The sequence below is a fragment of the Nannospalax galili genome, unplaced genomic scaffold, assembly GCF_000622305.1.
Source record: "Nannospalax galili isolate Female #2095 unplaced genomic scaffold, S.galili_v1.0 scaffold1129, whole genome shotgun sequence".
Lineage (NCBI taxonomy): Eukaryota > Metazoa > Chordata > Mammalia > Rodentia > Spalacidae > Nannospalax > Nannospalax galili.
Window position 1 is genome coordinate 158,681 of NW_008359461.1, and position 12,579 is coordinate 171,259.

Below are 12,579 nucleotides of genomic sequence, written 5' to 3' on the forward strand. Positions count from 1 at the left end.
GAATTTATTTTTACTCATAAGGTCTTTTGAGGATCTGTTCTTCAGGGGTCACACGGGCTTAGGAGGAGCCCCTGGCTCCTTTCCACTACCAGTTCCATCTATGTGATGATAAGTCAAAGGTCCTGCTCAACCGTGGATGGCTTCACTTGGAAGCATAGAGGAAATGTTTCTCTATGTTGACCCTCCTCTTTCGACTGGACACTGGTTCAAGTCCATCTGGTGGTGTCTCCATGGCCTCCTTGATCAAGAGGACAGGTGGCTCACCACGGTTAGAGGACATTTTGAGAGTGGAACTAACCTTCTTGAATGTTTAACAGCCATACTTTGAGGCCTATACTAATTTGGTCAAAGGGACTTAAAGGGCAGTTTTTGCTCCTTGCCCTCCAAGGTTGACTAAGTTCCAGGGGACTATGGAGCATCTCTCAAAATAAAATATTTTTTAAAAAAGATCACAACCCTTCTTCCAATCCATCTTTAAGAACTTTATATCGATTTTTAAATGTCCAAGCATATACTTTTTTCTTTGTCTTTTTAAAGAACACCTCTCTATTTTACGTATTGTTGGCTTGTTTTCTCTCCATAAACTGTTCTGTCAACTGTATTGTAAGTGACATTGGGATTAAAATTGGACTCATCCAACAGAATTTTTGTGAGCACCTGGCGTATGCCAGTACTGTTCTAGAAGCTGTGCCTGGAGCTTTCAAGCATGACACAATATTCATTTTGACTTGTGTGAATAGATATCCTAGGCATCAATGTGATTCTTATGCTCTGTTAATTGTTGTATGTCGTGCCCTACTCACTCAGTGTAAGGATTGGAACTAGGAGGAAATGCTTCAGTTGTGGAGAAGTGACTGACCCTATTTATTTATAAAAACAAAAATGAGCATGGAACGAAGTCATTTTAAGCTTCTAAATTAAATAAAATAATACATTTGACTGATGTTTATTGATCACTGTATTAAACACCTTTTGATTTCCCTATTCTGGTCCTCACAGTGATTTTATGAAAACAGTATTAGCATCCCCAGAGGCATCAGGCTTTGGAGGCAGACACATCAATTACCGTGTGTCTCTGTGGGCATCCTGCTTACTCTCCCCAAAGGGCCCCAATCTTCCCTTTGGTCACAGTGAGGATCAGAACATATCTGGCAGATTGTAGTGAGAATTAGAGAAGACCGAGAAGATTAAAAACTACCAGTCAGGCACAGTGGAACATACCTGCAGTGCTGGGCACTCAGGAGGCTAAGGCAGGAGAATCACTTGATCCCAGAAGTTTGAGGCCAACCTGGGCAACACAGTGAGACACGTTGCCCACTCCCCCACCCCCACCCCTGCTCCGCAATTTCAAAATAAAATTTTTTGGTCTGTTTTTTGAGACAGGATCTCATGTAGCCCAGTCTGGCCTTAAACTTACTATGTAGCCAAGGATGATCTTGGAGTTGATCCTCCTCCTTCTGCCTCCGATTGCTGGGGTTTACAGGCATGTGCTACTACACCCAGCTCTAAGCAATATTTTAAATTAAATAAAAAAGAAAAACCCACAGGGGCTGGAGGGATGGCTCAGCAGTTAAGAACACTGGCTGTTCTTGCAGATCAAACTCACTATGTAGCCAAGGATGATCTTGGAGTTGATCCTCCTCCTTCTGCCTCTGATTGCTGGGGTTTACAGGCATGTGCTACTAAAGAACACTGGCTGTTCTTGCAGAAGACCGTGGTTCAAATCCCAGCACCCACACAGCAGCTAACAACTGTCTGTAACTCCAGTTCCAGGGGATCCAACAGCCTCTTCTATCCTCTGCGGGCATTGCATGACATGGGTGCACTTACCTACATGCAGGCAATACATGCACACACATAAAATAAAAATAATAATTTAAAAAACTCCAAAGTAGACATTCAAAAGTGAATGTTTCTTGCAAGTGAGACATGAGGGTAGAAAAGTTGGTCGCTTGCCTAGGGGTAAGTTCCAAGCAGAATTTGAGCTAGCTGTGCTGACATAGAGACCACTGCTGTATGGAAATAGAGGGAAATTCCTCCTCTTCCCTCCCACCTGACCCCTGGGTCACAGTGGCCAGTTCACACTGGCTCTGTCAGCCAGCACTATGGAAAGGCAGAAGGGACCTTGACTGCATGAGTCTAGCCTATCATTGAGCTTCAAGCCCTTATCTTGCTCCATTCTGAGAAGACACCAGCATTGCCCTCACTGGGTGGTCCCTAAGATGTGTTTTCTCTTCTCACAGACACCAATGTGATTCGGTATATCCAGCTGACAGAGATGAAACTCAGCAGATGCTCCCAGAGGGAGAAAGAAGCCATGTAACGAGGAAGCCTCTCACAAGCCACACATATGCCTGACTGGGGACTTCCAGGCACCCTGTCGGAGAGCCCCACCTTGGGCTCTGTCCCTCTCTCCTCAGTTCTTCCAGTACCCCTGCTCCCCAACTCTCTCTACTCCAGTGCAAGAAGGTGAGAAGCACACTTGGAACGTGGTGAGCTGCCTGCATGGACATAGCCTCTTCTCTAGCAGGTCAGCGACTAGGACAGCTGGAAAGGACTGTCATGGACTGAGATGGCATTGTGGCTTTGATTTGGGTCAGTGTTTCAGAGCTTGGCAGTGCATCAACCCAAAGACAGCAGGCATGGAGCCTGCAGTCTGGACCCTTCTGCACCTTCCTGATGGACCAGTGCATCTTGAGGCTACTGAAAGAAGTCCAGGGCCGAGACAGGCACAGAAGCATTGGTTGAGCCAATGCTGAGACTGAATCTGTTTCCCACTCCCTCAGTCACCTTAGCCCCTGCCACCTGCCTCACTTGTCTTGACCTATCCTTTCTTCTCTCTCTCGGGGAAGTCCAAGTCTCTGCCAGGATTCACATGCCATTAAGGCCCACTCTCAATGCCTTCTGGTGACCACACATACCATTCCCCCGCCTCCCAGCCAGCAGGCAGCTGTGACAGCAGAAAGGCAGGGTGAAATGGGCCAACAGTTGGGGGCAGAGCAGACCGTGTAGGTGACAGAAGAGGGAGAGATGACGCCTAAGGGAAAGAAAGAGCCTTGTATAGGCTGGGGGCCTGGACCGTGGACTAATTAAGTGTAAATAAAAATAAATTCACAGGCAGCAGTTCCTGTCATTTCTGTTGGAAGCAGTCCACTCCTTCATTTCTGTTCCCTACCCATCCCTCAAGCAGAGCTGCCCACAGCTAAGCAGGACAGAGCTTCCCCCAAAGCCACTGGCCATTTGTTCAGGACTGTACACCATTTTGGCAACAGCCTCTGTGCTTTCAGCAGTGGGCTAGGACTGTGGAGACCGCCCTGGGGCTTGGCTTTGTCGGAACTTGTTTTTGACAGAATTATGTGAACTCAATATCTAGTATGTAGAGTTTGTTCAACAAATATTTGTTGAATGAATAAATTACAACTGCAGACTGACTCTCCTGCCTTAAACTAATCTGATCCCAGCCTAGTCTCCTGACATCTATGCTCTTTAGGCTATGCCGTGTTACTTCAGTCAAACAAGAGACATTTACTGAGAGCTTACCATTCCCCCAGCGCAGTACAGTATGCCACGGGATATGGGCTGTCGTCCCAGTCTTCAAGGGAACAGAAGAGTTGAGAAATGCATAAGAGATTATTACCAACAACACCGTTAATCTATATGATGCTTAACCATTTTTGAAGCACTTTCATGTATTTTTTGTGTGACAGTGAGAAAATATTGTATAAAATTAAAAAATATATACAGATGCAATAATTAATAGTTAGGATTTATTAAATGCACTATCTTCAGATCCTTACATGGACAATCTTGTTTCTTTCATAGAATTACTCTGTGAGATATTAGTCAACATGTGATGATGAAGAAAACAGAGCCAGAAAAATTAACTATCTGCATGGCCTTACAGGACATGGCTAGGGTGTGAACCAGATCTGTCTGACTCCAGAACTCTAGCTTCTAACTACCACGTACTTACTTTGTTGGGTGGTTACAACTGTTCAAGGGCAGGACAGTTTGCATTAAGTTGAAAAATATATACCATATCAGCAGGCCCCACTCTTATATTTACATAAGTAAGACAGAAAAGACCAGCCAGGAGAAGACAGCTGAGGCCCAGCAGTGCTGTCTGTCAGGTCTACTTGCTGCTGAGACCAGCATGAATCTGAACAGCCCACCTGGCATTCCTCACCCCATCGCCAGCAGTGGGAAAGGACCACAATTATAGGTACAGACTGCAGGGACACGCAGAGTTAATTATAGGTTATCTGTTTAAGCAGAGGCTCTGCTACTTCAAGACCCAATCATTTTAAGGGTCCAGCAGCCAACAGCATGGGTTATATTCACACAGTTCCCCAAACTTTTAATGGGGGCTAAAAGAAGGTGCTAGAAATACCCAGGGGTCCACAGTTGCACTGGAGAAGAGGAAAAGGAAAAAGCCAGCCCAGGTGCCACATTCTGTACCTCTGTTCCTCACTTCTGCCATATCCTTTTGTCTTCTTCCTCCAAAATGGCTTCCTATAACCCTAACCCCAAACTATTCTTAGCTCTACCGTAAGCCTATGCACAATGCCCCACCACTACCATTACCTTTTTAAGCCCAGAGCTTGTGAGTTGACAAACTGTTAGGATCTGAAGGATGAAGATGAAGTCAGAGGTGGTCTGCAGAATGAGTTCAGACTAGCAGCAGCTCCCTTTGTTCTTTATGCATCAGGAAGGATTCTGGGTACTTACTCCCAATAGGGAGACAGGAGAGAAGGTGTGCTTGAACAGATACAATAAGATAGGGCTGGACACAAGGGGATAAAACTGTTGCCATCCCGAAAAGAATGCTTTGAAACCACAACTATGTGAGGACAACCTCTTGGAACCTCATAGAACAAGTGTATAACCTTTGGCTTATCTAGTGACTTAGACACATTTGCTTATGGAAACTCCATTTACTATAACCCAGACTTAATGATCCCCCAAGTAAGCTTCCTGGGGCATTAGCTAACACTGGGTGACGTGAGGGCTGAGTCTCTGAGCATTTGTCCAGCAGAGACTTCAGATGGCTGTTTAGCTTCCTTCTCTCCATGCCTCCTTAAAAAACAAGGACTGTGCTCTAATTACACACTTGGTGGGTGCCACTGTTGAACCACATATGTAGACAGCACTAATCATGGATCTGACCTGCATCGTCATGTGCTTGGACTTTTGTGATCAACTCTTTGGGACAAAGCTTATGTTTTTTGTTTAATTATGAGAGCCTCGCTGTGTGTTATAGAACATTTAGGGGAAAAAAGAAGGAAAGAAAAAGATGAAATTCAGTCCAACACACTACCATCTAAGATAACACATTTTTATCCTTTTGGCATATATTTTGGTTTTCTTTAGTATAAATGTGTATGAACACATGCACAGGTTTTTGTTTGTTTTTTAATGAAAAAAAAATGATCATGCTGTATAGACTCTTTAATAACTTACTTTCCAAAATGTATATTTATATTTTAGAATATGCAATGTATGCACAGACATGCAGAATTCAAATAGGACAAAAACTCCGTAGTCGGAAGTAACTCTTCTCCCAGTCTGCCAACAGCTTGTTTCCCTCTAGTCTCTTGTACATCCCCTCCGGAGATACACATTTCAAGCATATGTATATGTATTATTTCATCACTCACAAGTGGTGACATATCAGATCCTTTTTTCCCCTCCTTCCGTTGCTTTATTTAATCTATCGGGAACATTTTCTGCATGTCTTTCAGATTTTTCCAGTAGCATCTTCATTATATAAATGGACCTTACTTTTGTAACTTGTCCCCAAATACTGATTATTTCACTTGTTCACAATCTTTACTGTAAATAATGTTGTAACTCATATTCTTGTTGCTAAATTTTGCACACATCTGTGACTGGTCCCTTACGATGTAATCCAAGAAGGAAATTGCTTGGCTGCTTTTAAGGGTTTTGATACATGTTGCCAATGTCCCCCCACAAAAGTTTGTACCAAAACACTGTCTTGTTTGCATCCCCCAGAGTGTCCTGCCCTCTGGACCCCAACAAACACTGGATATTATTACTTATCAAATCTTTACCAATTCAAAGGCAAATAATAGTGTGTCAATGATATTTCAACTTGTTACTTTAACTCTCTTTGGTTATTGGTGAATAACATTTTCATATGCTTATGGACCATTTGTATTTCTTTCTTTGTGAATTTTCTATTTATTTGATATTGATATGTTTATTATCTATTTGTAATCTTAAGAATATTATTTTTGTCAAGAAATGTTGCAGATATGCTTTCTAAGTGCTTTGCTTTCAAATTTCATTTATGGTGCTTTTTACATACATAAATTCCTAATTCTGCAATTAATTTGTTCCTATGTTCCTAGCTTTTCCTGCCTATATCTTATACCCTCATGTCTATCACATGACTCTTATAAAACTCAGTCTGATTGGGTGCTTCCCCAGCTCAGCAAGGCTTTGTCACTTCTCTTCATTCTTAGGATAAAGATCAAATCCCATAATAGAACACTCAAAGTCTTCCCACTGCTTTCTCGCTCTAACTTTGCCAGGCTTGTCTCCTGGCTCTCTTTGCAAAGTATCCATAGCCCTGAACCGATGAGCCATGTCCACGGCACTTGCTGGGTCTTTGCCTTGTTAGCAGTTCCTCACTTTCCCACCCTTCTTCACTGTAACTGTCTTAAGTGTTGACCTGTGATCACTGCTCCAAACTTTAGTCTGTGTTCCTGAAGCAACACAGTCCTGTGTCTAGTGTTCGAAACAACTGATCAGAATGCGCTCTCCACAGTCACCTCTCCCACTGCCTGGATGTTCCCCCAAAGTAAGCACTTTGATTTATACATCTCTGCAGCCAGAATATCTAACACCGTAGGTGCTCAAAAGCTGCTGAGCGTTGAGCCTGAAATGGATGAACAATGAATTCAGTGGCAAATGTTGCTTGTGGTAAATGCAGGGCAGGGCTGGATCTGTGCTTCTGAGAACTGAAAATTTCCTGGGAGACTTGGGTCAGCAGAGAAGCTATGTGCTGCAGCCGCTGCTTTAAAAACACCAAAGGCACTTGCAAGAGCTTTTTAAAAGTACATAATCTCAAGCTCTGCCTCAGACCTGATGCATCAGAGTCACAGTGATAATGCTCAAGGCATTATGGTTTTCAGAATGTTCAGGAGGGTTTCTGATGAGCAGGCATGGAAGTAGACCAGCATACCCTCTTCAGCACACACTTGACTCCATCACTTCAAACCATGTGACCTTTCGGAGTGGACAGATGGAACTTTATCTGAGGTCCCACTTAACCACTAGCCATGTGACTCTGGGGTAGTTACTTAACTTTCTGGCTCTCATTTTCTTACATAAAAGGGTGTTGTGATGATTAGGAAATAAATGGCTCTCAGCTGATGCCTAATGCAGAGTATACACAGAATAAACAATGACTCCTTCCCCCACCCTTTTCAGCCTCAGTTTCCTCATTTATAATGTGCTAATACCTCTTTGCTTGTTTTCCCTATTCCCAACTCTGCACTCTAAATGGAAGGGAACTGCCAACAAGCACTTGGTTAACTGGTCAAACAGCAGAAGTGCTTGGGAGGGTAGGTACGGGACAGAGGAAGCCCCACGCAGAGCCACATGCTTGGAGCACCCTCGTGGCCTCTGCAAGCATCACAGAGACTCCATAGTAATCAATGGGAAACACTCTAAACTTTCAGAACTAGCTTCCCTCCAGTCATGTGGAAAGAGTGACAGTTTTCTTCGTGACAATTCACCCAGGGGCCAGGAGCCTCTGAGCCACAAGGAGAAAGCAACTGTTAGGAAACAGAGGGGAAATTGCCCACTCTCCCTCCAGTGCCCTTGATATCTCCATCACATGACCGTTATGTAGTCAAACAGCTGATCTGCAGCTGCTTTGATTAAGATGCTACATTCCCTGCTCCCAACACCACACAAGCCCAGGGCAGTCTGTGGAGGCAGGGAAAATGCGCTCCGTCGGTCAGGCATGGCATAGTTCAAATTACCGAGTCAGCATGAAAAGTCCCACTCTAAATGGACTGAAATTGGATTCTATTAAAAACCACACTCAGCAAGGCCTTTGGCTATTAATATTTGCTAAGACATAGAAGAGGGAGAGGAGGCAGAGGCCTCTGTAAATGGTTGGGTCTCAGCTGCTGTTGAATAGCTTTTCTGGGAGGAGGCCTACATTTGAACCCTAGACTTGCTCTGTTTTCAAAGTCTCAAGAATGTTAGGAGTGGAAGGAAGCTTGAGGTGAAATAGCTCTATCCTCCCCTCATACAGGTGACTTGTTAAATCCAGTCAGTCTGATGACCTGTTCAAGGTCACACAGCTTAAAATAGTTGGGGCAAAACTGGAATTCAGTCAAGCCAGTTTCCTAAAACCAGACAAGACTCCTTCTGATAACCTAAAATATACTTACAAAGCCCCACACTTAAGAAACACATATTTTAATGCTGTAGATGTGTTTTGTTCTAAAGAAAGAGGGGACATTGTTTTCATTCTTCACTCCGTATTTACCTCTGCATGCTCTTTAGAAGAGGGTTCAGTGGTTACTACGGTATCACCTCTGCCGGAAACACTTGCAGTTTACAGGAAAGAAAGCAAAGTAAGCAGTACCAAAGACACCTGGGCACGTATGCAAAGGAACAGCTATATCAATCCTGAGAGAGTTGGAAGATTTTGTGTTGGGCAGCCAGCTAGGTGAAGGAGAGATGCATAAACTTCAGACCAGGCTCACTGACAATCTCACTTCACCTTTCCTGGCTATAACCTTAAAAAGATGTGAGACCATCGTCATGAACTATCTTCCTATCTTTGTCCCAGTTTCTCATGACCAGCCTTAAGCAATACCATTTTTGCTACATTTTTTTAGGTCTGAGAACTAAATCACAAAAGACCCTGCAGTTGTATCTGGTCAAGTCCTTCATGTGGCTACCTGTGTTCTCTCTGAGTGATTTCAAAGTTCATTAGAACATGTTTTCCAAGGCTGGGAAGATAGCTTAGTCAGTAAAGCGCATGTATGAAGACCTGAGTTCAGATCCTCAGCAACCATGAAAAAAACTGAGCACTATGCTGCATGCCTTTAATTCTAGCTCTAGAGAGGTAGAGACAGGAGGATCCCTGGGCTTGCTGGCCAGCCAGTCTAGCTAAATCAGTGAGGTCCAGGTTCAGTGAGAGACCCTGTCTCAAAAACTAAGGTGGAGAGTGAAAGAGGAAGACACCCAACGTCGACCTCTGGCCTCTGGATACTTTCCATAAGAGGGGAGAATTCTGCACGAAGTTTCACAACATGTAGCTCCAGATCATAACATCACAAGCACTTTGGATGTGTCTCATTGTTTTGGTGTTTCATTTTCTCAAATCTCAGCCTCTTTATTCTATCTAGAGTGATCCAGTGCATTAGAAATATAATGTGGACTAACTGCGTAATTTTAATTTCTAGTAGTCCCAGTTTAGAAAATAAAAAGAAATAGGGAAAATAACCTCTAACACTATATTTTTTAATAAATAAAAGTAAAGAAAACAACCCAAAATACTCAGGGATGAATTTAGCAAAGAAGTACAAAAATAATACTCTGAAGACTATAAGCATTCTTGGAAGAAGTTAGAAGAAATGGAACTCGTGGTGATGGAATGGAAGATTTCATATTGTCAGGAGAGCAGTACTTTGCAAGTTGATCCATAGATTCAACATAGTTTTTACTAAAGTGCCAGTTGATTTTTTTTTTTGAGAAATTGACAAAATGATCCTAAATTTCATGTAGCAATTTAAAGAATCTAGAATAACCAATCTGAGAGAGAGGGACAGAGAGAGAGGGAGAGGGAGAGGGAGAGAGACAGAGACAGAGACAAAGAGAGCACTAGCTCATTGGCTAAAAACATTTGCTGCTCTTCTAGAAAACCCAAGTTCCATTCCCAGAACCTATGTCAAGTGGCTCACAACCGCTTAAAACTCTGGCTCCAGGGGTTCCAACATCCTCTCTAACCTCCAAAGTACACACATGTGCACACACACACACACACACACACACACACACACAATCTTAATTTTTAAAAAAAAGTGGACCCACACCTTCTCTCAAAACTTACTATGAAGTTATAATAATCAAGACAATGTGATATAAGCATAAAGACAGACAATAGCAACAGACGAGAAATTAAAGTCCAAAAATAAACCCTGACATTTACAGTAAATTGATTTTCTACAAGGGTATCAGGACAACTCAGTAGGGTTAGTCAGGGGGAGTCTTTTCAACAAATGGTGCTGGAATGTGAGGTAGCTCTGTGCCTAATAATGACGTGAGATCACCTGCCTCACATTGTACACAAAAATCCACTCAAAGTGGACTGAAGGCTTAGATGTATTATAGCATTATAATTCTATATGTATACTAGCATTATAAAATTCTTTGTGATTAGGGTTAGGTAATGGTTTCTTGGACGTAACACTGAAACATAAGCAACAAAGGAAAAAAATAATAAACTAGACTTTATTGAAAATTGAAAATGTGCTTCAAAGGACACTTTCCAGAAATGACAACTCACGGAAGTGGGGAAAACGTTGCAATTATATATCTAATAAAAGACTTGTATCTGAAATATATAAGCTCTGTGACTCAGTAATAATAAACCCCAACTTACAAAGGGACAAAGAATCTAGATAGATACTGCTCCAAAGAGGATAGGCAAAGATGCTCATTACTAGTTGATCAATAGCATTAGTCATTAGAGAAGCACAAATCAAAACCACGTTGAGCTAATACTTCAAGCCATTACCACAGCTGTCATCAAATAGATTTTGTTTTAAAAGGATGCAGTTGAAAACTGTATCAATTCCTCAAACAGGGTTACCCTATGACCCAGTGTATCAGTTTACTTTTCCCATTAGTGTGACCAAATACCTGACAGAAGCAATTTAAGGGAGGTGGGGCTTATTTTGACTCCTGGTTTAGAGGGGACAATCTACTATGACAGAAAAGACCTGGTAGCAGGGCCTGGCTTCTGTCCGTGGTAGTGGGAGCCTGGAGACTACCTTCTTACATCTTGGCAGATCAGGAAGCTGAGAGCTAGATTGGTCTGTCATCCTCAAGGCCCACATCCATGGCCCTACATCTGCCAGCTAGGCTCCACACGCAAAAGGTTCCAAAATTCCCCTCAAAAGATGTGAGATGGTCACTGTGAGCTGTCGTCCTACCTTTTTCCCTGGTCTGTCATGCCTGGGCTCAAGCAATGCAGCTTTTACTTCCTTTCTAGACCCAAAGGTTGAGAAATCACAAAAGACCTTAGAGTTGTATCTGATCAAGCCCCTGGGTGACTACTCACACTGAGTGTAGTCAGAAGCTCATTAAGACTTGTGATTTCTGGGGTTCCCCCAGCTGGAGACCAAATGTTCAGAACATGAGCCTGTGAAGACCACTTCACATGGAAAACACCACACCCAGCATTCCTTTTTTCTAAGCCCATACATATCCAAGACACCTGAATATACATGTTCACACTAAAACCTACAGGTTAATGTTCATGGCAGCATTATTTGTAATGGCCAAAATGTATAACAACCAAAATACCCATAAACTGACACATGGATCAATAAAATGTGGAATAGTCACACATTACTTACAATAAAAAACTAAGTACTGACATGCTACTAAATGAACCTTGAAAACACTAGACCGAATGAAGGAAGCCAATCACAATGCATCCCATGTTCCCAGAGTAGGCAAATGTCAGGAACAAAGGTGAGTATTTGCCTAGAGGATGGAGTCCAGGAGATGGAAGCTAGGAGATCTGATGGCTGAGGGGTGTGGGACTTTTTGTTGAAGTAGTGAAAATATCCTACAACTGATTGCTGTAATGGATAGACAACTCTGCAAATTTATTAATAGCCATTTAAATGTGTGCTTTAAATGAGTACATTATAAATTGATAAAACTATTAATGTATTTACTTAGTCTAATATATCTAAAATGTTCCATTTCAGCATATAATTATTACTTGAAAACTATATATCCCATATTCTTTTTTATAACATAGCATGTAATTTATACCTCACAACACATCTGCGTTTGGACTAGCCCCAGTGCAGTTGCTCAGCATCACATAAGGCTAGGGGTGCTTTCATCAGACAGCAGCACAGTTCTAGAGAGTCAAGGAGGAGCCTGTGAGGACCAAAGTTGGACCCTCCATCTTGATAGTTTTAATCCTGCTCCTTCATGGAGTTTCCAGTGCCCTCATTCCCAGATTCTCCTGCAGGGCTGCCACTGAGCCAAGGCAGAGCCAAGACTGCTGCAGGAGAGAAGAGGGCTCCATACCATGAGCCTCCACTGCTCATGCCATGTTGACTCCCACACAGCCCTTACAAGATGCCATTTCAGACTTCAACATTTACCAAGTGTGTCTCTCATTTATGAAAATGGGGGGTCATCGTAGCATCTTTCTCACAGAATTATTGTGAGGATTGCGTGTGTTCATAAGTACAAAATGCCTTGGAGAGGGGCTGTATGTTGTAGTGTTGACTAATTATTAAGCAACAAGACTATCATTATTTTGCCTCTCAGGTTTAACAGAGT

The 12,579-nt window shown here is 42.6% G+C and overlaps 1 protein-coding gene across 1 annotated transcript in view; it reads left to right on the forward strand.

The window, feature by feature from the left end:
• Ttc9 (tetratricopeptide repeat domain 9) overlaps nucleotides 1–6,190 on the forward strand; it is a 41,659-nt gene extending 35,469 nt beyond the window's left edge. The window contains exon 3 of the mRNA XM_008823210.3: nucleotides 2,244–6,190. Within this exon, the coding sequence (XP_008821432.1) occupies nucleotides 2,244–2,323 (80 nt within the window). The 3' untranslated portion in view covers nucleotides 2,324–6,190. The remainder of the gene's footprint in view (nucleotides 1–2,243) is intronic.
• Nucleotides 6,191–12,579: the final 6,389 nt, after the last annotated feature.